The sequence below is a fragment of the Dermatophagoides pteronyssinus genome, unplaced genomic scaffold, assembly GCF_027571235.1.
Source record: "Dermatophagoides pteronyssinus isolate colony J.1.1.1.1 unplaced genomic scaffold, Derpt_VIB-CSIC_2022.12 sq0009, whole genome shotgun sequence".
In the NCBI taxonomy this organism is placed as follows: domain Eukaryota; kingdom Metazoa; phylum Arthropoda; class Arachnida; order Sarcoptiformes; family Pyroglyphidae; genus Dermatophagoides; species Dermatophagoides pteronyssinus.
In genome coordinates this window covers 1,673,135-1,699,788 of record NW_027461533.1, presented here as the reverse complement: position 1 = coordinate 1,699,788, position 26,654 = coordinate 1,673,135, and the positions used below count along the sequence as shown (strand labels likewise).

Here is a 26,654-nt window from a genome sequence, read left to right as displayed (position 1 = left end):
CAAAAAATCATACAATGATGATTGAAGTAAGAAACTTTGGCGCCCGTTTTTTTTCTCTCGTGTTACACTTGCGCTGATTCCTATTCAAGAATGTTCCAACAGTTTCAACTCAAATAAATATGATTATTTGTTTTTTAGTGCGCGTGTGATAATCATTACAGACAGTTTTTTTCCAACAGATTCTTTGAAGCAAGCAACAACAACAACAAAAAAAATGTTTTAACATTCAATGTTTGCCAGTGTATGTTTGAATCTTACAAACATTGAATGAATTTCAGCTATAAAATAGAATCACCAAGAATTCAATTTATCTTATTTTTGTTTATTTTTTCTCAACAAAAATTCATTTGAAATTTCATGTGAACTGTAAGGTATAGCCTTCATTCAATGAAAACTTGTAACTTTTGAATTTTTTTTGAAAAAAATTATGAATTATTTGTCTACATCCAAAGTGTATTTGTGGTTTCATTTTTGTTCTTCTGCTTAATATTCTATTTGTTTTATGTGTTTGTGTGTGTGTGATTTCAAAAACAAGCTTTATATCAAACATTCTAATAACATTATTCAATTATATTTTAATGTTGTTTATTATTTTCCAGTTTATATTGGCATCAGGTTATCGAACGAAATTCAATCATCTTGATTTTTTTTCTTTGATTTCAATTTTCAGGTTTTAACCTACTTATGAACATTGAAAAGAATAATCCAGGAAATAAATGTAAGTAGAGAATATTGAATAAAAAAAAATTTTTTGGTTTTTTATTTTTCATTTGATTTGAATGAAAAGAAATTAAATTCATAAGAATTATTATATTTTGGCAAACATTTATATGCAAAACGAATGATAACTATTATGGATGTCAACACCAGTTTATTTTTTATTATTATTATTATCATTATAATCAATATTGTAAAGTTGTAATAATAATCAGCAAGTCAACCATTCAAACCAACCAACCAATAAAAACTATTGGCTTTCATTTGTTTTTCTGTTTAGTTTTGGTTTGGTTGACTGATTCCGATGATTTATTCTTGGCGATCAGAATCTTTATCGTGGTTTTTTTTCTCATACAATTTTATTATTTTATTTTTCCTATTTAATTCTTTTGAAAATCATTCCGGTCTTGATTCATTCCAATGAAAATCAAAGAAATGGAATATGCTAAACATTTTTTTGCTGAAAACACCTACACACACATGCAATCTTTCATTACCGATCCAATGAAATAACCGAGAAAAAAATAATGAATTCAGTGTGTGTGTGTGTGTATACGAGAAAAAAATAACAACCAGAATTTTTTTTTCTGGTAAACAAGTTGAAAGAGAATACTATTATTATTATTCACCTCTATACCGTTAATTTTGTTCGTGTTGTCAGTGTGAATAAATTATATATTATTCTAATTTATTAAATAAATGAAATTAATCCGATCATCTTCACTTATGTTTTTCGGTGTGTATTTGTGCGTAATTAATCATCATCATCATCATCATCATAACATCTGGTACCAATCATTTTTCCTTTTTGATTATGTAAATTTGTGTGTGTGTGTGTTATATAATGATAATAATCATTTTGAACAGTAGCAGCATAGTAATTGAACATCATCATTTTCATTTTCTTTTTCTTTTTTTTGCACATTGATAATGATAATAATTTCGTATTAGTTTTATTAGTATTGTTGTTCCACCAATCCTATTTAATGTATTTGACCAATATGTCGATATATAGAATTGATCGACAAAAATAAATGTAATTTCTTTTCTTTTTTTTTGTTTTGTTTCTGTTTCGGTATCTGTGAATAAGAAAAATGATAAAAAACATTGTGCCAATAATAAAAAAAATTCTGCTGTATAGATTCAAAGATGATATAATAATAATGATTGTTTGTATTGCTACTTCTTTCAATATGATATTTTCATAAATTGACATAAGTGATTAGCTTTTTTTTCCTATCATTATCATTTCTCACATTAGTATTATTATCCTTGTTTATCTTATTTTTTTTGTTTTTTGTTTTTATTTCCACACAATAATAATTGTTAATGACATTTAGAATTCTGATCTGATTCATTCAATGTTTCGATCATTAATATATTGTTTGAATTCCTCTTGATTTGATTGGAAAAAAAGAAGAAAAAAATCTTCTTTTTTTTCTTTCTTAGATCCTAAAGAAAAAGTTTAGCTAAATGGCAATGCCATTCAATAACAATGATGATGATGGTGGTGGTGATGTATACAGATAGAATGCAGAATGCAGAGTTATCATTTTAGTTTATTGCTTGCTGGCTTGTTTGGTTGGTTGAATCCGAATGAAAAAAAATATTTTGAAGAAAAAAAAACAGTCTATACTTGTCAGTCTTGATTCTTTCTTTTTTTTTGTCTTCAACATGATGACATAAATTGACCGGCTTTCTTGCCTCATACTTATCACTGACATTTGAGAGTTTCGTTTGTAATTTTTTTATTGTATAATGAATTTCTTTTTTCTTTTTTTTTTGATTCAGCTTCATGAATGAAATGAAAAAAAATCTTTCGAAACAATTCATTCACTCAATTGATTTTTAGAAAATTTATCGTTTTCTTTTTTTTTCATTCCCATGAATTTTTTTTGGGCAGATGATCATGATGATGATGATGAAAGATTTTCGAAGAAATTCCATTGAAAACTTGATTGTGATTCTCTATTTTTTTTTGTCTCCCTCTTTTTTTTTCATTTAATCATCATCACGTACATGAAAATTCTGGCATTTTTGTTCGCAAATGAGAATACCAACTAAATATAATTTTCTCTCATCGTCTTATAATCATGGCTATTTTGACCTTGAAAGCAAATAGATTTTCTTCCATTAAATTTCTAATCTATTTTCATTCACAAATGTATATGTGTGCAAAAAAAAAGGATTCCACGTTGTTCATTTGTTTTTCAATCAAAAAAAGAAAATCCAAATTAATGAAATGAATAAACCAATGGGTATTAAATTAAAGTAATCATTTCAGACTTATTAACGTCAATGATTGATCACATCGTTGTTGTTGTTGTTGTTGGCTATCGAGAAACTTGATCGAAAACCAAACAAACAAACAAATGAAATAAACAAAATCTATTTGTCATCATTTTGAACAGAAAAAAACATCTACATCTTCTTAGATCACAAACTATCCATCTTGTTAGAATCTAGAATATTATTATTATTTTCATTCATGTACAAGGTTTTTTCTGCTGATCAAAAAAGACTACATAATTTCTGGTTTGAGGTATTTTGGTAATACAAAAAAAAACAATATCCATACATCCCATAAGATGATTGAATCATTGTTTCGATTTTTGTTTTGTTTTGTTTACTATAGTAATCATTTTCTTGTTTTGGTTCATATTCATATTGGCTGTTACCAATCTATAAAAATAAGCTTACTCAATCTATTTTGTTTTTGCTTCCTTTGTTTTTTTTTGTTGTTGGTTTTTTTTCATATCTTTGTTTTGTTTTGTTTTTTTTTGATATATTAACACACGATAACCATTGTATATTGAGTGGATAGGAGTCATCAATTCTCATTTTGTTTTATCTGGTTTTTTACCATATTTGTTCGATTTTTTTTTTGTTAGTATATTTTCAACCAAAATCTATCGATCCATTCGTCATTCCAATGTAGATAATCAGTAGGATTTCAATTTCATCATCATCATCATCATTGTATGACTATAGACAAGGGAAATCTATTCATTTCAACACCAAATATGAAAAAAAATCAAAATACAAGTCGGATAGAAGGAGAAAAAAAATCGATGAAACATCATCAACCGAAACCTATCCATCAGTATCCAAAAAACAAAAATTGGAAATTCTTTGATCCATTTTTTTTACCCTGTATGTTTGTATATGGATTCATTATTTCAAAATCATTCATTGTGTTGGAAAATTTCCAACAAGAAAACAAAAACAAAAAGCAAAAAATAAATAATGGTGGTTCGTTGTTGTGTATACAACAAGTTCAATAATTCATTGTCATGATGTATGTGTGTGTGTGTGTGTGTCATAATAATTCTTTCCAACACACACAATGTATATGTAAAAATTTCTATACAAAATTGATTGATTGATAATCTAATTATTGACAATAATGAATAGATAAAATTAATGAGAGAGTAAATGAATAAAAAATAGATTTAATCAAAACAAAATAAAAAAAAATTTGATAAATTGTCAAATAAATTTAAATTGATTGAACCACATTAATCAGAATAAACAAAAATTTTACTTTAGAAATAGCTAATTGCATTGAAATTCCTTACATGAATTTAATGTCAACACTTACAACAATCAAGATTATGAGAATAATCTTTGTTTTTTTTGGGCAATTATCTTTTCGATTTTCAACATATCAATGTTTTTTTTTATCGATTTTTTTATATCGTTCATTTATTTCATTTTATTGATTTTGTTCATAGATTGAATCAATTTTTTTTTGTTTGTTTCCTGTCTTCAACTTTATCTATCATTCATTCATTCATTCATTTTCTGAATAGAAACCATGACGACATGTCAATATATTTTTGTTTCTGGATTTCAATATACAGATAATGTCGATCATTTTCATCATTATTAAACATCATTGATGATAGAAACATAGGAAACAAAAAAAAACAGCAACCTAACATCATTGATTTTCAATGTTGTATGAATGTTGTTTTTATTCTAAATTCTTTTCATTTGATTTTGTTTCCATACTTGTCAATGATTGAATCCAATCTTTGCACATAAAGACACACACACACACACACATTTGACATCATCAAAGTTTTTATTGTCCATTGCGAAATGGAAAAGAAAAAAGTTTCCTGAATATCCCATTTAAATTGTCTATCTTTAGGCTTTAAGTTTTTTTTCTGGTTGCCAATATTTATTTACATACACATTTATTAATGTATTGGATGAATGAAAAAATATTTTCTGCATTCACCAACTGGTTTAAGCAAATCTTCTTTTTTTTTGTGAACAATTCGTTTGACGTCTATGAAATAGTTTTGCACGCAATAATATTCTACAGAAAAAAAGTTGATAATCACACCAAGTGAATACAATGTAATACTTTTTATTGTGTGGAAAAAATAAAACTTTTCATCTCAAACATGGTGGCAAGAAGAATAAAGGAAAAAAATTAACATGATAACCATCATCGTCATTTATATGAACATTCTTCTTCTTCATTTTTTTTTGTTATTTTTTGCACTGAAATTGAAATCAAGATTGATTATACATTTGAATGATTATTTTCATTTTGACACATTTTACTTTATATCCTCGTTTGTTTTGTAAAGGAGGGAATAAAATGTGAAAAAACATAATCTCCTGCATGAATATTTCAAATTCTTTTTCATTGATATTGCATAATAATTTAACCCTCTCCAGTCTTTTGTTCATTTATCGTGACAATATTATCATCTTGAAATTAATTTTCAAACATCTTATTTCTTTCAATGATTTCAAATATTGCTATCCGAAAAGCGATCATTATTTAATCAAATATTTTATTATATAATCTTATCCATAAAAAAAATGATATGCAAGTGTAGTGCGTGTGTCATAATGAAATTATTATTATTAACTTCAATCTAATCATCATCATAATCATTTCATGAATGATCTTTAGGGCAAAAAAAAGAAGAAAATAATAAATATTTCCCTTGTTTTCGATTTCAGTTATTTGTAACTGCTGCTGCTGTAGAATTTATAGATGCGTAACATATACACAAGCTACATGTTTGTGTTTTATTTTTTTTTTAAATATCATTTTTCCCAAAATCCATTATGAATGTTATGCAAAATAGAAAAGTCTTCAACCCGGTAACAAATGAATTTGAACGGCGACACAACCAGGACCTGTACGAACGTTATGGCCGTTCAAATATTCTAAGCTACACCAGGGGAAAACGAATCGAATGGTTGGGACACGTATGGCGCGACAATGGACTATTAAACGAGGCGCTTCATTACAAGCCTGCAGGGACGAGAGGACGAGGCAGGCCAAAAGAGCGATGGTTCAACAGCGTCACCAAGGATCTAGTCAAATTAAATCGCCAACACAACGACCCGCAGGACAGGGACCGGTGGAAACAAATCGTTGGAGAAGCTATGGACCTCAACGGACCGTTAAGCTTTATTGATTGATTGATTGATTGATGCAAAATAGAAAAGAAAAATGAAATAAAATAAAATGAATAAAAACGAGTTGTTGAAAATATGTTTTTGTCATTATTAATTATGTTTACTATTCTTTATCATTTGGATTTTTTTTTTTTTTTGTATATTCGTTGTCATCATTCTTTTCTCATCATCATCATAATCATCATTTCTATTATTACATCTTTTATCTTTTGTTTTCTATACATTTTATGGTGACAATGATTCTATTTGATGTTTTGCATATTTAGTTTTTCGGTTTTGTTTTTTTTTGGTTTTGTTGTTCACCGTTGATTCATTATATTCACCGTTTTTTTCCCTGTTGTATTCACATTCCCTACATTAAAAACAAAAATTCAAATTTCATTCCGAAAATACATCGATTGCAGCAACAATAAATTTAAGCATCAAATAAATGACTGTATGCTTTTATGCCTGTAAAGATTATTTAATGATCATTCATCAATAACAGGAAAAACAAAATATCTGGCATCAACATCATCATTACATTTGATCATTAATGTACATTGATGTGTATTTTAAGATGATGAAATTCTTTCAATAATTTTCAAGTTTTATTCCATTTCAATTTCAATTTATGAATATAATTGAATTGAGTTAGAATATTTTAATGGAGTTTTTTTTCCTGAAATTTCTGATCCATAAGAATATTTTGTGGTTTTTAAAATTTTCAATTTAAACATAAATTCTTTCTTTTCGTAAAAATTTATTTATGAAAAAAGTATGACAAATATCAGGAAAAAATATGTTTATAAAATTGAAAATCATTATTATAATTTCAAATTTCAAAATCAATTTCAATGTATAAGGTGATAAAAATAGGATTTTCATCCATGTCTAATCTCAGCAGCTTTTTTTTTCTTATTTATATTCACCCATTAATAACTATTGATAGCGACATTGAAAACATTTTAGAAAATATATTTTGTAACAATATTTTGAATCTTGAAATTTATTTTTATTTTTTCCTTTGAAATTTTTGTCTGGCAAATTGTTTTTTTATATATTTGATACACAGAATGCATTATGATAATTTATTACAGATATTCTATTTGTTCTTATGATAATTTTCATTCATTCAAATCATTGTATAATATTTGATGCCTATCGTTCTATTTTTTTTTCTTCTTTTGTTTTCATTGTACATAGTAATGATAATTCAAATCATAATCTTTTTTGTTTGTCTCACTGTGTGTGTGTGTGTTTGTGTTTGAACATATTTATTCGGTTGTTGTGTTTATGGCAGCCAGTAGTTTTTTTCACATTCATTTTATTTCGCTTTTTCTTTTTTCATTCATTTTTTTTTGGATTTCAATTTCTGTTTTTGAAATCAACAGTAAACAGAAAATGTGTCTGCATTTAAATAGATACTTTATCGTCAATGTTTTTTTTTTTGTATTATACAACCAAAATAAAAAATCTTACACTATGTTTCCAAGTATAGATTTACTATACGATTTAAATTTTGTCCAAAAATAATAATAATTGTTACACATGTCTGAATGGAGAAAAAAAAACTATTGAAGATAATACGAATTCATAAACACGAATACAATGGCCATGATGCAATGAAACAAAATTTCTATTGAAAAAAAATAGTTATTCCATATTATTCATCTCATTACCAATGTATTGGAATTTTTTAAGAAGATAAGAATGGAATGATATTTTTATGACTTGTTTTCAATTTGTTAAGAAAATATTTGTTTGTTTGCCATATATTATCAGTATACTTATAGTAGTTATTTTTATTATTAATATTCATTGCCATCATGGTTTATCGTGTGAATCATTTATGAAATCTTTTTTTGTTTTCCTTTGGTTTTTTGTTGTTGTTGTTGTTGCTACATTAACAGCTAATAATTTGATACAATAAGAAACAAAAATGTCGGCTTCACTGCCATAATTCGAATGAAACATCAGAAAAAAAATTCCACACTTGTATAATTGTAATAAAAACAAATTTTTTTTATACTTTCAAAGTGTTTATGTCAAATAAACTTATATTCTTTTTTTTGTTTTATGTGCTTTGAATTTTTGAAATCAAAACATTCTTTTTGGTAATCTTTTTTATGATTTCGAAGAAATTTTTTTTTCGATCGATTTCGTACATATCGTGAATAGGAAATGAAATTTTTTTTTCACCTTTTCCCATTTTGCTTATTTTATTGACATTTTTTTTTGGTTCAACTTTGAAATGATTCTTATAAAAAATAAATTAAATTGTACCTTAACTAAATAAGGTGAGGGAAAAAACGAAAAATTCAATATATTGCCAAGTTCTTAAATATTGAATTCTTTGAATTTTATTATTTCTTCATGAAAAAAACCCACAAATCCTTTGATAATATCAACTTGGTTTTTTTTTCTTTTTCTTTAAACGTTTTTCTTTCTTTTGGTTTGGAATCACTAATATATGCAAATATATTTCTTCTTCTTCTTAAACATAACACAAAATCTATCATTTCCATATCATGGATAAACTTATTCATTAGAAAACGTTATCAATTTAATAGAATGTTTTTAATAATTTGTTTCCAAATGAAATTATTTTTCATTATTTGATTGAACTAAAATCATTATCAATACTGCAAGGCATTGTTAGCTTTGTTTTTATGGGTGAAATGTATTAATTCAACAAAATTTTTCCATTCCAAATACACAAATTATTTGTGATTTTACCTTGTCCTTTTCAAACTGTTCATTTTAAAAGCAACAACCAAAAAAAAACCGAAAATCTCATTTATTTGTTTAATGTAATAGTTGGCCTCATTTTATTAAATTGACACTGGAATTTTTTCTTTTGTTGCTGTCTATTTTATTTATTTATTTGTTTGTTTGTTTCATTTTTGTTTCATTCTTAGAAAAGAAAAACAAATGGTTAACTTGATGCTATTTACGAAAGAAAAAAAAATTGTAAGTTTTAAAGTTTATCTTCATTAAAATCATCATCATCATCATTGTTATTGATTTTCAATTTTTCAATACATTCATTATATTCTTTATCTGATTGCATTACATTGATCGACAAATCAAATTATATTAGCTTATTGTATAGAATGTGATTTTTTTTTCTTCTCATTTGTTTTTCAGAAAAATTGATTTTGTCATTTTCGTTGATGATGATGATGAAAATCATGAAATGGTTCATGTTGTATTTTTTCAAAATTTGTTTGCAATGAGTGAAGAAAAAAAATTCAATAAATAAATGGCAACGAATTATTTTGAGAACAAAAATAAGTAAAAGTAAAATTTTGTTGTAATTTTTTTTTGAGAAAAACAAAAATTACTTTCATATAATAGTTGTGATGAAATTAGGGGGTTTTTTCAAGTTGATATATGTGAATTTTCGTTGTTGTTTTTTTCAATTCATTTACTAATGAATAAGAAGGAGAAAAAAAAATCAACATTTACGAAGAAAATAATAACGATGAAATCTTTTTTTGTTTGTTTGTCAAAACAAATAGAATCAATTTGGATAGCAGAAAAAAAGGAGACTTTGTTTGTTTGTTTGTTTGTTTATTTGATGAGAATTCATTATGATTATGTTTCATTTTTCTTCATTTTGTTTGTATACAATTCATATTATTAAATTAATTTTGTTGTGCTTTCTATATTTCTCTCTCCATTCATAATCATAATTTTGGCAACAAAGAATTTTTCGAAAGTATAACCATCTTAATAAATATTATTATTGTAAAATTAAATTTCATTCCAAAAGAAAAATCGATATATAAAAACATACAAAATTCATTTTTATATGACTTATGATGATGGTTCGTCTGGATATTACATTCGATTCAAAATAATAATGGTGGTAATGCATTTGAAAGGTGAACATAAAAATGGGCACCAAAATAACTGTTAAAAATTTAATTAGTTTTATTCATATATAAGCTAAATAAATAGCCTTTTTATTCAAATAGCCAGGGAGAAGAAAAAAAAAGATCTGAATGAGCAAATTCGTTAACAATTTTTGTTATTATTCTGGTTGGTGTTTTTTGTTTTGGTATTTTCATGTATTTGTATATTCTGTATGTAAAGGGGCATATTTATGCAATGAAATAAACAATTCATGATCTCTCTGTCTGTCTGTCTCTCTCGCACTCATTCTCATTCTTGTTATGCGGAAAAACAAATGAATGTCCGAGAATGAATTTTCGTGGTGTTTGGTTTATTCATGTTTGTATTGAAATTGAATCATTTGTATTTATGTTGCTGATAAATGGAAAGGAATAATGCTAATTTATTTCTTTTTTGGGGGGTATAAATAATCATGTTTTTTTTGATTCTAAGAGTGTAAAATGTTAATGTTTATCTTTTATCTTGAAATTGTGTGAAGAAAAATAAAAACAAAACTTTTCATTTATTTTTCAAAATTTATTATTTTTTCTGTTTGTCTTTTTCAAACATTTCATCATTGCATAGAGTTTTTTTCAGCATCTAAGTCAATCTGTTAGTTCGGATATTATCGAATGCAAATCGAGTAGCCGATTTGAATTTTATCAATTCAGTTGAAAAAATAAAGAATTTTAGAATTTAGAATGGGCACCGAAAAACAAAGAATTGAATTAAATTTGATGCATCACAATATATACAAAATCTAAAAAGTATTATGCTGGATGAGTGAATAAATTCTAAATTCGATTCGATCATTCAATTTCAATATGCGAAAGATTTGGCCTGTTTCTTTTCAAGTTTTCAAAAATATTCAAGAACAACTTTTCTTCCTTCTTTTTTTTAAAAAAAATGACCAGATTTTTTTTCCTGTTTGAAATTCTGCTTCTTTTCAAGAATGATTTTGTCACCCACTGACACTGTTGTAGTGATGGTGATTTAATAAATTCATTCACTTTAGTATGATAAATTCATTTTTTTTTCTTCATTTTATTCACAACGAATTTCAAATCATGCAATGTCTAAAGTAATCTGATTTGTTTAGTAAAATTTTCTTCTCCTTTTTGTCTTCTATCAAATGCAACTAATAAAAAAAAATTTTTTGCCCAAACTATATTGTATAACCATATACAGGGCGTTTGATAAGTCCCTGATGAGTTTTTTTTCGATCTCATTCAAAAACTATAAGGATATAAGATATGATGTTTATGATGAATTTATAGGGAATTTATTAAGGTTTTTGAGTTATCATCAAAATTTTCCATCAATGATACTTTTGATGAAAACGATTTTTCCGAATCAATGTCTAAAATTTTCATCAACGCAATGGCATTTTCTCTATGGAGGCATAGCCATACTTTCCAATGGAGAGTATGCTATGATCGCGTTCGAATTTCTGTTATGTTGTTGAGCTAAGTGAAAATTGTGTTGAATGACCAAAATTGTGATTTTTCTGAATTCATGGATCATCCCGAAGAATCATAACTTGGAAAATCAAAATTACCAACTTAACAAAAAAAAAATTATCAATACCATATTATCGTCATCCATTTTTAAAGTAATCTTGTCATTGTTGTTTTATTGTCGTTATCATATCATTGTTATTTTTGTTATAACCATATCATTGTTATCCCCTTCTTCATTATTCATATTTTAATTTTTATAAGAAAAATTTCTTAAACCGATCGGTCTGATTATTCTGGTCATGTTAGGTTAGTAATTTGGATTTGTCAAGTGATGATTCTTCTGGATTCTGTTGAATGACCAAAATTCTGATTTTTCTGAATTCATGAATCATAACTTGGAAAATCAAAATTATCAACTTAACCTAACCAGGATCATCACTTGGCAAAGTCAAATCACTAACCTTTACAAATCATTATTTGACATATCCCAATTGACTGACCTAAAATGACCAGAATCATTTGAACAAACTCAAATTACTAACCTAACCTGTCGGGAATCATCACTTGGTAATTCTATCAATGTTTAAAATTTTCATCAAGGTAATGGCATTTTCTCTATGGAGGCAATAGCCATACATTAGCACAACTCCAATGTGTGCTAAATTGTTAAGCAAAGTGAGAATTATTTTGAATGTGCAAAACTTCAATTTTTCTGAATCGGCCAAACATCCAGAAGAATCATCACTTGACAAATCCAAATTATTTAAAACAACAATCTAACCATCTACCACAGAATGGTATCAATTAAGCAAGCAAAGATTCTTTGGCTCGAAAGCAAACACCGACCGGTTTACGAACATTTTCTTATAAAAATTAAAATATGAATAATGAAGAAGGGGATAACAATAATATGATAATAAGAAAAGATAACAATGATATGGTTATAACAAAAATAACAATGATATGATAACGACAATAAAACAACAATGACAAGATTACTTTAAAAATGGATGACGATAATATGGTATTGATAATTTTTTTTTGTTAAGTTGGTAATTTTGATTTTCCAAGTTATGATTCTTCGGGATGATCCATGAATTCAGAAAAATCACAATTTTGGTCATTCAACACAATTTTCACTTAGCTCAACAACATAACAGAAATTCGAACGCGATCATAGCATACTCTCCATTGGAAAGTATGGCTATGCCTCCATAGAGAAAATGCCATTGCGTTGATGAAAATTTTAGACATTGATTCGGAAAAATCGTTTTCATCAAAAGTATCATTGATGGAAAATTTTGATGATAACTCAAAAACCTTAATAAATTCCCTATAAATTCATCATAAACATCATATCTTATATCCTTATAGTTTTTGAATGAGATCGAAAAAAAACTCATCAGGGACTTATCAAACGCCCTGTATATAAGCCCAATATATACCAACCACAATTGATTTGGAAATTCAAATTGGATTCAAAAGAATTTTGCTAAGTATGATAATAATAAAAATAATAAAATGTCAAAATACATTAATTGCTTTGACTGTAACGATAGAATGAATTATTTTTCGCTTCTGTTTTTCCATATTGAATCGTTTTTTTTGCACAAATGAAAATTATAGTAATGAAAATGATTAAATAAATAAATTATACCAATCGATATTATGGTTTGAAAATAGTAATCATTATTTTATAAATGATAAGTGATTAGATTTTTAGACAAGTTTAATTAACGAATGTTAATTATATTAGCAATTGTTAATCAATGTCTCTTTTTTTCTTTTTTTCTATCAACGAAGAAAAAAAGAATCATTTGTGAATAAGAAAAAAAATGAATAAAATATTCAAGTAAAATCCTAGAATTATGGAAAATTCTGTTCCCAAAAAATAACCCTGTTCTCTTGATTATGATGTTCTTTTTTTTTCTATATGAAGAAAATTTCAAAAAATTTTCATACATTCTTCACGGGAAGATCAATGTCATTGTCATCTGTTGTTCAAAACTGCACCATTGCAAAAATAAAAAGATTTTGGACAAATCTGGGCTATGAACAAAAATTTTTATTTTATATTTTCATTTCTTTTTTATCGTAATTAATTGTAATTGAAAAAATTTCAAGTTGATATTTAGTTCATCATTTTTCAAGATCGTAATTGATGTACTCAAGCGAATACATTTATGGTTGAATTATGTTCATCAATAAATTTGCGTGTGTTTATTGGTGTGTTTATTTGTTTGCTTGTTTTACAAATGAACTAATCGAATTTTGGTGCAGTGCAATTTTTTTCTTTCCTATTCCGCTATCCTTTTAGATTGACTCTATTTTTTTCCGCATTCGTTAATGATTGGTCTTCACAGAATGAAGACTTTTTTCTCATTGATTGAACATGAAAAAAGTATTTTTTTTGTGTGTAAGTGAATATGTTGAGCTTATTCAGCAAACAACCATGTACTTCATGTATATATTATTTATATAATACAATGAAGATATATTATATCTTATCCCAAATGATGGTAATAAATATTACCCCCATCGCATCATATAATAATAATTATTATTTGTTTATCATGGAAACATGTAGAAGAAAAAGAAGAAGAAAAATTTTGAGAAAATCATGTTATCAATTCTCAAATACATTGATTACTTATTGATTGTAATGATGTTCATCGATAATGTTTGTAAGTTGGATGTAATAATATTTAACCATATAGAATAAATCTTCATCAAATAATTTTTTTTGATTCAAATATTTTATCAGCAATTCTTCTTATGTAGAGAATAATAATAAAATGTAAATGTTTTTTTTGTTTTGTTCATCATCTAACAAACAAACATTGTTATTCAATTCATTACTATTCTCGGTCGGTTTGATTAGCAATCGACCGAACCAAGAAAAAAAACAACAACAACAACAACTGAACAACAAAACTAAATCATCCATTCAACGGTTCATTGACGAAACTAAATATTTTATTTATGATAAAAATAAAAAATGAAACGAAAACAACAACAACAAAAAAAGTCAAATTATAAAATCAAAGTTCCATCATTATTTCCCAAGGACAATGAGATTGTATATTTGTTTTGTTATTCAATACGAACGCTCAAATCAGAATGCTGCTCTGCGGGTTCATATCTTTTTGGTTTAGTTTAGTTTTTTTCTCCAATTTATTCCTCTTTGTTTTTTTTTCTTTTTCTCTCTTTCCGATATGAGGTCAGCACTTCATTTTTTCTATGTTTATTAAAGCCGGAAATCTTGTTTGATCTCTATTTTTTATTATGTACCGTTCAATCATCTTTTCTTTTCTTTTCTTTTCGTTATATAGTGATGAAATTTTGTATTTTAATATTTTGAAGAAATACAAGTATATTTTCTCTTTTGATGATGATGATGAAGGATAAAAAGATTTCTCTTGTTCACTGTTCTTTTTTTTGATTTACAATGTATTCATTTGATTCAACTTTTATAAGGTTTTGTTTTAAAGATTCCAATAAAGCAGATATGGATATACCACCAAAACTACATATGCTATTTGTATTGTTTTTTTTGATCAATTTTTCATCATTTAGTTTTTTATTATTAATTTTTTCATTTTCGTTTTTTGACTCGGTTCCAAAAAAAAGACGACAAACGATCCATTCTTTTTTTGTATTTCACGAATAAATGTTCTTGTTCAACTAAGTGTATTCGTGTGTAATTTTGATTAATTACAAAAATAGCAATATTTTCGTATACGGCTAAACTATAAGTTAGCAAAAAATATTATACATTTATATTACACAAGTTTACGGATGTTTTTATGTTGTTCAAAGAAACTAAAAAAAAAAGATAAATAGGATGATGATGATAACCAATGATGACAACAACACTGTTAAAAACGGCCTGAGGTTATATCCCCATATTTTTTTCGAATGGGGTTATAACTCCCAGTACAGAAACTTGGGAGTTATAACCCCATTCGAAAAAAATATGGGGATATAACCCCATTCGAAAAAAAAATCTGAGGTTATAACTCCAGACCAAAAAAAATATGGGGATATAACTCCAGACCAGAAAAATATGAGGATATAACTCCCAGTACAGAAAAATATGAGGATATAACTCCCAGTACAGAAACTCTGGAGTTATAACTCCAGACCAAAAAAATATGGAGTTATAACTCCAGACCAGAAAAATATGGGGATATAACTCCAGACCAAAAAAATATGAGGATATAACTCCAGACCAAAAAAATATGAGGATATAAATCCAAATCAAAAAAAATATGAGGTTTTAAAAAATTTATTGAAAAGTTTAAAAAATAAGTTTTATAATCATTAGCATTGTAAAACAAAAACATATAAAAAATTCAAAGAAATCTAGGCTTTTCGTCTTCATTTGATCGGTTGAACCAACGATTAACGATTCTTTGTTTCCATTACAAAAGTACATTCCTTTAACCAAATCGAGACATCGTAGATATGACATCCTTTTTATTCTTTTGATTCGGCAATCTCTTCAAGATCAGTTTGCGTATTCTGGATATTGACAAACGTGAGGAAGCTTGAGCGTGAAGTGGTGCACCGTTTTAGATTTCTATGTGACCATGGCCAAGTGAGCGACATCAATATCATTATTATCGCCTTCGAAGTTTTTCTTGATAATTGATCAGTTTTCACTTGTTTCGAAAGAAATCAACGAACTGGTTGCCAGATAAATTCAAACCATTTTTCAAAACGAAAAAAATATACACGGTTTGAGTAGCCAAAATGCACCATGTTAGTTGGAAGCTATGTTGCGAATGAATCAAACATTGAATGTGCTCGAGCATTTGAGGAATTATTGTTCTACCAATTAGATTATATGTAAACAAATAACACCAGCGCCAACTTTCAACAATGCTTTGAAATTAAATTCGAATTTCAAACAACATTATTGTAACCTCAGATTGAAAAGAATCTGAGGTTATATCCTCAGTTTGATTTTGAAATGGGGATATATCCTCAGTTTGATTTTAGAATGGGGATATAACATAGAACATTTTTTTCCAATTTTCAAACAACATTATTTTAACCACAGATTGAAAAGAATCTGAGGTTATATCCTCAGTTTGATTTTGAAATGGGGATATATCCTCAGTTTGATTTTGAAATGGGGATATATTCTCAGATTGTTGTGGAAATGGGGATATATGTTCGAATATTTTTTTCGATTTTCAAACAACATTATTTTAACCACAGATTGAAAAGAATCTGAGGTTATATCCTCAGTTTGATTTTGAAATGGGGATATATCCTCAGTTTGATTTTGAAATGGGGATATATTCTCAGATTGTTGTGGAAATGGGGATATATGTTCGAATATTTTTTTCGATTTTCAAACAACATTATTTTAACCACAGATTGAAAAGAATCTGAGGTTATATCCTCAGATTGATTTTGAAATGGGGATATAACATAGAACATTTTTTCCGAATTTCAAACAACACTATTCTAACCTCAGATTGAAAAGAATCTGAGGTTATATCCTCAGTTTGATTTTGAAATGGGGATATAACATAGAACATTTTTTCCGAATTTCAAACAACACTATTCTAACCTCAGATTGAAAAGAATCTGGGGTTATATCCTCAGTTTGATTTTGAAATGGGGATATAACATAGAACATTTTTTCCGAATTTCAAACAACACTATTCTAACCTCAGATTGATTTTGAAATGGGGTTATATCCTCAGATTGTTTTTGAAATGGGGATATAAACTCAAATAGTTTTCAATCTGAGGTTATAAACTCATTTCGATTTTAAAATGGAAATATAATATCGAACTTTTTTTACAAATTTTGTTTTATCCTCAGTTCATTTTAAATCTGGGGTTATAAACTCATTTTAATTTCAGAATGGGGATATAACCTCAAATTATTCTGGATCTGAGGTTATAAACTCATTTCGATTTTAAAATGGGAATATATCTTCAAATATTTTTTTCGAATTTTTTTACTTGTTGTTGTATTCCCATTTTAAAATTGAAATGAGTTTATAACCCCAGATTTAAAATAATCTGAAGATATAAACTCAGATTTTTCGGAATCTGGGGATATAACCTCGGGTTTTTTCTTATTCTGAGGATATAACCTCAGGCCGTTTTTAACAGTGAAAATTGGCAAAAAAAAAAAAATTTTGTTGTTGTTTGTTGTTTGTATACACTCACATAATATAAACAAACTAAATTATAATGTATGTTTTCAATGAATGGATGGATGGATAGATAGATTGATGGATGCATGAATGGACTTCACTGAATAAAAAATCACTTTCATAAAAATGTTTGTAATGACGGGAAATTTTTTTTGTCACTAGTTTTTTTTCCGATCACACTCTCTCTTCTGGGAATATTTTGACTATATGGTTCTATTTTTTTCATCAACATTTTTCATTATTGATCATAATGTTTAGTGTTTGATTATTGTTTTTTTTCTATTAGGACATTCTTGTCGAAAAATTATATTGGATAATGATCATCGCTTATTATAATCGTTAATGTTCTTGTTTTAAAAAATAACAAGACTAAATGAAAAATGACTGATTTGTCCAACAATCTCACATCACTATCATCATATCGATAATATTATCTGAAAAGTTTTTTTCTCATTCTCTCTCTCTCTGGTAAATCAAATTACAATAACATCAAATTTGATGGATGATTGTTCATATATGAATGAATTATGTACATCATGATCGATATATTTTCTTTTTGTTTTCATATCTCAACTTTTGAGTTATTTTTTTGTTTTCCCTTTTGTTTCACACTTGTTCACATTATTCTGATTGTTGAATTTTTTTCGCCTCCCCTTTCTTATAATCATAAAATTGATTATCGTTTTTTCGTTGTTTTTCTTATAATTTCATTTGCTTATCACAATTACTAATTTTATTTTTAATTGATGATCTTGATAATTATAATAATAATGATTCTATAGGAGATTCGTGTACCGTATAATTCTTATATCTTAATCTGATTGATTGATGGGCTGGAATTATAGTAATTTTTTTTCATGATGCTTTTCAAGAATCAACAAAAGAAAAATCAATAACAATAGTCATAGTCCTGTAGTTTGTTTTCATAACACTTTTTTGGTTTTTTTTTGTCAATATAAATGTTGCTTGTGTTATATAAGCTTGTCCATTAATTATGATGATGTGTGTGGGTTGGCCATATGCCCCCACCGAAAAAAAATTATGAATGAAGAATATCATATTATTATTATTATTATCAATGTTTTTCTTTTCCGCATTAAATACACATGATATGATGGTTAGGAGTATAAAATTATTTATTCTTGTGCTCATTATGAAAAATGATTCTTTTATGATGGTATTTTTTTTTTGTTTGTTTGAAGAATTCTCAACGAAAGAACAATCATGATATGGTTTGACCTATTTCAGGATAAACTGATGGTGGTGGTGTGAAAATGATGAATTGATGTTAATGTTTAGTTTTTTTGCTTTTATCAAAGCCTCGCCCGCTCAAAACAAAAACAACAACAGCAACCAAAGGAAAAAGAATGCTAAAATATTCTTATCATTTGTAATCGACGTAAGAAAAAAAAATCATCTCGACGATTCTGGTGATTGAGTACATTTCTCATTTGACATGTATAATGATAAGATGAAAATATGAATCATAATTTTTCAAAAAGTGTAGATATCTCATCATATTTTTGTGTTATTGTTTGTTTGTTTTCTTTTTTTCCCGTTCGGTATCGATAAGCTTTATCGTATCAGTTTATGGTGATTAATACGAATAATCAAAATTCTGAAGGACAAACGAAAGAAAGTAGAACAACACAAAAATCGCATGACGAAAATGAATAAATTTGAATATAGTATGATGAAATCAATGAATTTAAAAGGGAAAAAAACGATTTCTGTTGAATTTTTTTTAACAGACAAATTCTGTTAAAATTTAAATGTTATGAAATTCTAAAGTCATTTTTTTTCGCTGTCTAAAACAAACAAAACCACGAACTAAACTTTTTCATTATGTTTTTTTTGTCTATTTTTTTCGTTTTTTTTGCTTGTTTTCAGTCGTTTTGTTTTACATTTATTCATTCATATTGTTTGTAAATTTAATGGCAATAAACTTGTTCATATTTTTTTTTCGGTTATTATTTTAAATGCAAACTTCAAACATTGTTTATCAAATTTTTATTTACAAAATACATTTACATTTGTTTCACAACTACATATCTATAGATTCTGTTTCATCATACATGAATACCCGAAATAATTCTCATCAAACATTTATCATTTCAATCAAACAGTTAATAATTGTTTAATTATTCATTGATTTTTATTAATCAAATAATAATGGTAGCCTATATAGTGTTGTGATCAGAATAATCAAAATAAAAGTAAATCGAAATAATAATAAAAATGGACTAAATTGACAAATCTTTTTCGGTTTGTGCCAAAAAATTTTTTTGTTTTTCACCATTTTCTCATAAATACAAAACGAAATTTTTGATCTTTATTTATATTTAAAATGTGATTGATTCGTTGACAATGGAATATTTTTTTTTCTTCGTTTTGTCATTATTTTCATGACAATAAAAGTATTATATGTAATTTTTTCTTTTTGCTCGACAATAGAAATTCAATACGGAATCATATGATTCAGTGTTTATACATTGTAATATTCTGTATTTGTATATGAATCAAATGTACAATTATTACATTCATAGCATCCATTACTATGAATTTATTATTTTAATTGGTTCTAAAAATACTTCAACAACAACAACGATGATGATGATGATAATGATAATGATGACAATAGAAATGTAAAAAAAGTCTATTTCGTGACATGAAAGACAATCAATGTATTTATATAAATGTTATTTTAACAATAAAAAAAATGAATATAATAGCTTTTCCGTTAGTTGTTGTTATTGTTTTTTTTTGTTTTGGTCTTCATTGCTGGACATCCTATCCTCTTTTTGATCTATAGTTTTGTTCATAATGGTTTTGCTTGTTCTTTTTTTTGCGATGATTGTAATGAAAATGATCTATTTGTTAGCCAATTTTATATTCACTCGAATATTCATGTTGAATAAAATCTCTTTTTTCAATTTCATTCTTGTCGATTAACTTTGCTTCATGTTTAGGCAATGTTTTTTTCTATAATTTCACATCCAAATCGATAAAACTTAACAGATGATAAAACGATTGCCGTGAAAAAAACAACAACAGCAAATATTAATATCAACTTTTCTTATTAACAATTCTTCAAAAGGTCATATGAATAAGCATATGTTTTTTTTTAATTTCAAAATTTTCAACAAAAACCCGTCAAATTCACTGCAATTTTTTTTGTTGGTTATATCGATCATTTGTAAAATGAAAATTATCGAAATCATTTGAGTAGAAAAAAGTTTGTTGTTGTTGTTGTTGTTGTGCGAACAAATATTGGATCATTTGAGAGTTTTTTTTGTTCAAAGCCAGAAAAAAAATCGATTCAAATTCTCAATGTTCTCGTTTAATTTATTTTAAACGGTTTATATTTATATGATTCTTGTTAAAAAGTATTGTGAAATTATGGAGAGAGTGAGGAAAAAAATTCACAAATTTCATGAATAAGTGGCGGTGAAAAAAAATAATAAAGATCGGATAGAAAAAAAAACTTTTTGCCTGTTTCCGTTTTCGTTCGATAAAGTTACTGTAGTTTTTTCAAAACGGTTAGTTCGATGGAATTCCAGCACGTAAAACAGTGAAGAAGAAAAAAAACGTATTTAGTACAAAAATGTCACACAATCAACCAAAATCAAAATCATTATAATGAAAATAGCAAAAATATTCTAACACTTTAACAACCATTCAACCATATATCAAAGTTTAACGATATAAAAAAAAACATAGAATATTTCAAATAGCCAAATGTTTTTCTGATAATAATATTACCAAACTAAACGAAGAAGAAGAAGAAGAAAAAAAATTTACCGGCATCAAACGAATGTATTTTTTTTATTATTATCTCATGAACAAATAGTGTTAAAAAATCTAAACTTTTTACTTTTCCTCCAAAAATACCGATAAAGTTTTTTTTTCTGCTGTTACATTCAGCAAAAAAAACGAAACGAAACGAATCCTAATGATGGACATGAATGCAAACAAAAACGATAAACGAATTCTATAATGAAAACCAAAAACTTTTTTTTAGTTCATTATTATTTTTTCTGTGTTATCGAATTAGTTTTGTGAAAAAAAATATCAATGCCATTTTTGTTTGGTAAAATTGATCAGAACGGAAAAGAAAAGCAAAAAAAAAAAATTCAAAATTCAAAAATGTTCTTCCCAATATATTCAAACTTGGAATTTGAAAAATGAAATGAAATTCTTTTTTTTCCTCCCTCATTTATTCTGTCATTGGTTTAGGTTCTTTTCGAATGCATATTCTTTTTTGTTTGTAAATGTCATTGAATAATAATAATAATAATATTGATTTTCATTCATTTTTTTTTCGTTTTCATATAGGATACAAAATCCAATTCATTTTGAACAACAAAAAAACGAATAACCATAATGTTTACGTGAACTGTATTTCGTTTAATTTTGTTTCATCAGTAAATATCATCATCATCATCATCATCATTTGATTATTTTTCTTTCTGACTTTTTTTTCTGACTCTAATCCTATCTGATTGTCATATATGAAAATGTATTTAAATAAAAACTGTACCGGAAAAACAAAAAGAATATTGAAAATAATAATGATAACGACAACAACAACAGCAAAAACAATAGCGATGATGAAAATAATGATGACAAAGACAACGACAAAAACGTGATATTGACATAAAACTTCTTCCTTTTTTGTTTTGTTTTGGTTTTGAATCAATCACAGAGGCCTGTCTTCTATTATTGTTTGTTGTGTTTACCCGTATGATTTTATTCAAAGTTATTTCATCTTTTTTTTTGTTGTTGTTGTTTTTGTTTAGATAATAATTGAAAAAAAGCTAAATGTGTAAATATTACGATAACAAAAAAAAAGAAATTATCAAATAATAATATTCTTTGAAAATAATTCCATAGAAACAAAAAACACACCACTATCATTATCATTTTCAACATAATCATTATCAGATCATCATCATCATCATCATTCTTTATCAATGTAAATGAGAAATGGAGAACGAAAATCAAACAAATATTGTGCCGGTTATTGTCACCACCACTGTAACAACAACAACAACAACTTCGGCTTTTACTGTTGCCGCTGTCGAAGTTGATGTTAATGTTGAAGATAATATTATTGTTTATATTATATCCGTAAGCCTAATTTTAGGCATATTAACTTGTTTGACTATTATTGGAAACGTATTTGTGATTGCTGCCATTATAATGGAACGTAATTTACGTACTACTGCTAATTATTTAGTATTATCATTAGCTGTTGCAGATTTAATGGTTGCCTGTTTTGTAATGCCATTGGGTGCCGTTAGTGAAATTCGTCAACAATGGTCATTAGGTACATTATTATGTGATGTATGGACATCGGCCGATGTTCTTTGCTGTACAGCTAGTATACTACATCTTTTGGCCATCGCTTTGGTAAGTTTTTTTTTGGTTCTTATCGAATCAACATTTTTTTTATCATTTAAAATATTCTTTCGTTGTTTTTGGTGTTTTCATGAAAAATTCATTTCCAACATCTCTTGCATACATTAACAATTCAGAATCATATTATTAAAATAGATGTTGATATTCAACAAATATCTAATGTTTTTTTTTGTTGAAATTTTACATTGTTATAAACAACCAATAATATTAGGATCGTTATTGGGCTGTTACATATGTTGATTATATACATAAACGTACACCACAAAGAATATGTTGGATGATATTTGCTGTATGGACAGTGGCTGCAATCGTTTCAATACCTCCAATACTTGGTTGGAAAGATCCATATTTTAATGTACGTGTTGAACAAGAAAAACGTTGTTTAATTTCACAAGATATTGGTTATCAAGTTTTTGCAACTATTTCTACATTTTATGGACCATTAATATTTATTCTACTTCTTTATTGGAAAATTTATCAGGTTAGTCGATCTTCTTCTCTTTTTTTTTGTTGACTGATTTTGTCAAAAATTCATTCAATCAAATCCAAATGATAAAAATGTACTGAAATTTTCATTGTTATATGAAAATCAATAGTTTCCTCAAATATCAACGATTTATTTTTGTTTGATCATGGAAAAAAATTGATAGTTTTTGAAGTTTTTTTTCAGTGCAAGTGAAATTTCTTTCATCATTATTGTCGAGGAATGACAAATTCCCAAAAGTCAGTGTACAGAATTTAATCGCTTGAGAACTATTAGTCTGAAAACTCGTGAGAATTTTTTTTTCTTGCTCTAAATTAATCACATCCTATTTTTTGTACTGAAAACTTTTTTTGAATATGAATCGTATTGCTATATTTTCAATGAGAATTCCAATGAGAATAAAGTTTATATTAAACATTATTGTAACAAATTATCGTTCGGAAAAAAAAATTTTTTAATTGGAAAAGGGTTCTATAGAAAACGGGGCAAAAAAATTCAGATTCATTTGTCTATTTAACTTGAATCAAATTGTTTACTTTTATATTTTTTTTTCATTTTCAATTAATTCCAAACATGAATAATAATAACATAGGTTGCACGAAAACGTATCCGTCATAAACCAGGCAAAACAATTACACCAGCTTCTGCTACAGTCAATCCAAAAATGATGATACATATTGGTAAGTTGTTCGATTTCGTTTGCTTGCATAATTATGTTTGTTTTCCAAAAATTATTTGTTCTTTTGCGTTCATTATTATCACGAACATTTTATTAAATTTCAATTAATTATTCTTTTAAATATTAATTAACGTTTGAATCAAACTTTTACACTATAGATTCAATTATAGTTGTTTGTACAGGAAAGTTTTTTTTTCTTCTTGTTTTATTTCAATTCAAATTTCAATAATAATTGATAATCATAATAATAATCTTTGCCTAATTAATATTTCAATATCATAATTATCATATTGTAATCATATTTCCGCTATGTATGAATAAACAACAACAACAAAAAAAACAACAAAAACTACGAATAGATTAAAATAGTGTACAAAATTTCCAATTAGTGTAAAATAGCAATGAAACCTTTTTCTATAGTTATCTCAATTGATTTTATTTGAATCAAATTTTAATAAGACAAAATAAAATTCATTGTGAAATAGAAATGAAAAGTTTCGATATTCTTTCCTTATCCAAATCTGATTGCATTAAATTCACTTTTGCACTTGGAAAAAAAAAATTTTTTTTCTTCAGACATTTAATCGGTTTTATTCTAAATACATCATCATCTTATTCTATAGTTTAAACTAAATTTTTCTTCATTAATTCTCATCAATGTTCTATATTCTATTCAATAGATGACGATGAAATTGTTACAAAAAAGTTTTCATTCAAAAAAAGAATATTTTCATTACCACAAAAATTACCATCAACATCTATGGAAAAAGATTTATCAAATCAAGTATTACGAAACAATACTAATAATAATAATAATAATAATAACAATAGTGATGATCGAATTGAATCGATGGAATTTTCACATGAAAAAGGTATGATGATCATTAATGGGAATCTTATCTTTTTTCTAAAAATTTCTTCATTATTCCATTTTAGGCCATTGTAATCTTGATGATGATGACGATATGATGAACAAAGATGAATTGAAACAACAACAACAACAACAGCAACAATTACGACATATAGAGCTACATTGTACAAATGATTCTAATGAAGGATATCATGATAGCTGTGATGATTCGTATATTGGCGATAATAATAATAATATTGAAAACTTGTGTCTTGTCGATTTGAATGCTTCCACATTAATGAATCAAAATGTTCAACATCATTATATCAACAATAATCACATCAATAATAATGTTAAAAATAACAATAAAAAAGATAGTTTTACAAATTCAAATAATAGTGATTTGAAACATGGAAATCATCGTCGACATTTATCATCATCATCAACATCATCATCTTCATCATCTTCTATAGATGAGAATACAATAATTATTGCCGATTCGAATGAAGTACAATGTTTGAAAAAGAATTCTACATCGACACCTCCATCGAAATCTTTAACGATAACTTGTAATAGTGACATTGATTATTCTGGTCTGAATGATATTTCCCCCACAACCGTACAACAATCCATTCATATTACAACACCGGCAACAACGACAACAATTGAAAATGAAACAAATCATAAAAATGCTCAAAAAAATCTACAAATGAATCAATTACAATTACGAAAAGCAATTAAAGAATCTATCGAATCAAAACGTGAACGAAAAGCAGCAAAAATTTTGGCCATTATCACTGGTATGTTATTTTTTTTCATCATATTTTTTATCGCACAATTTTTCGTTTTTTTTTCTATTCAGGTATATTCGTCATATGTTGGCTACCATTTTTTGTCATGGCTTTAGTGATGCCTTTATGCAAGAATTGTCAACCTAGCAAATATACTTTCAGTATATTTTTATGGCTAGGTTATTGTAATTCATTGCTCAATCCAATAATATATACAATTTTCAGGTATGGTCATAAGATGAAAATTTGGCAATTCAATTAATTATTTTATTTTTTAAATTGTATTCAGTCCTGATTTTCGGAACGGATTTCGTCGAATACTTTGTGGAATAAAGAGAAGACAACGGTGATTATCATTTTATTATGAATTAACATTGAAAACGAAAACGAGTACAATATCGAAGATAAAAATTAATGCAAATGAAGACATGAATGAAATAACCATCAACAAACTTATAAATAAATGAATAAAAAGATGTAAATCATGGAACATGGAGATTTTCATCAATAGAAAGAATTAATGAATGAATGAACAAATCGATATTGAACATATCATATGAAATAATTAATAAAAGATCATGATTTTTGATGAAATAAAATAATTTTACATATAAAATTTGTATTTTGTTGAAGAATTTTTTCACTTTTTTGTTAACAACCGAATATAATGTTGTTGTTTTTTACATTTTCCGTTCAACTGCCTTGTTTATACATTGAATTTGGTTTTTGGACGACAATGAA

General features: G+C 26.4%; 1 protein-coding gene across 2 annotated transcripts; it reads left to right on the top strand.

The window, feature by feature from the left end:
- Positions 1-215: 215 nt before the first annotated feature.
- Positions 216-26,529, top strand: LOC113792589 (5-hydroxytryptamine receptor-like). 2 transcript variants are annotated; one of them, XM_075821268.1, is made up of 9 exons: positions 216-718; positions 22,024-22,513; positions 22,582-23,100; positions 23,321-23,590; positions 24,186-24,273; positions 24,953-25,144; positions 25,209-25,922; positions 25,985-26,138; positions 26,203-26,529. In XM_075821268.1, the coding sequence occupies exons 3-9, from the start codon at positions 22,675-22,677 to the stop codon at positions 26,261-26,263; spliced, it is 1,905 nt and encodes a 634-aa protein (XP_075677383.1). In that variant the 5' UTR covers positions 216-718; positions 22,024-22,513; positions 22,582-22,674; the 3' UTR covers positions 26,264-26,529. The 2 variants fall into 2 exon arrangements, with proteins under 2 accessions (XP_075677383.1, XP_075677382.1); XM_075821267.1 differs by having other exon boundaries at positions 22,024-23,100.
- Positions 26,530-26,654: the final 125 nt, after the last annotated feature.

Excerpts from the sequence above, each read along its gene's own strand:
- LOC113792589 (XM_075821268.1), top strand. The coding sequence starts at position 22,675 with ATGGAGAACGAAAATCAAACAAATATTGTGCCGGTTATTGTCACCACC. Across the intron at positions 23,101-23,320 it reads ATCTTTTGGCCATCGCTTTG|GATCGTTATTGGGCTGTTAC; the intron begins GTAAGTTTTTTT and ends CAATAATATTAG. Across the intron at positions 23,591-24,185 it reads TTTATTGGAAAATTTATCAG|GTTGCACGAAAACGTATCCG; the intron begins GTTAGTCGATCT and ends ATAATAACATAG.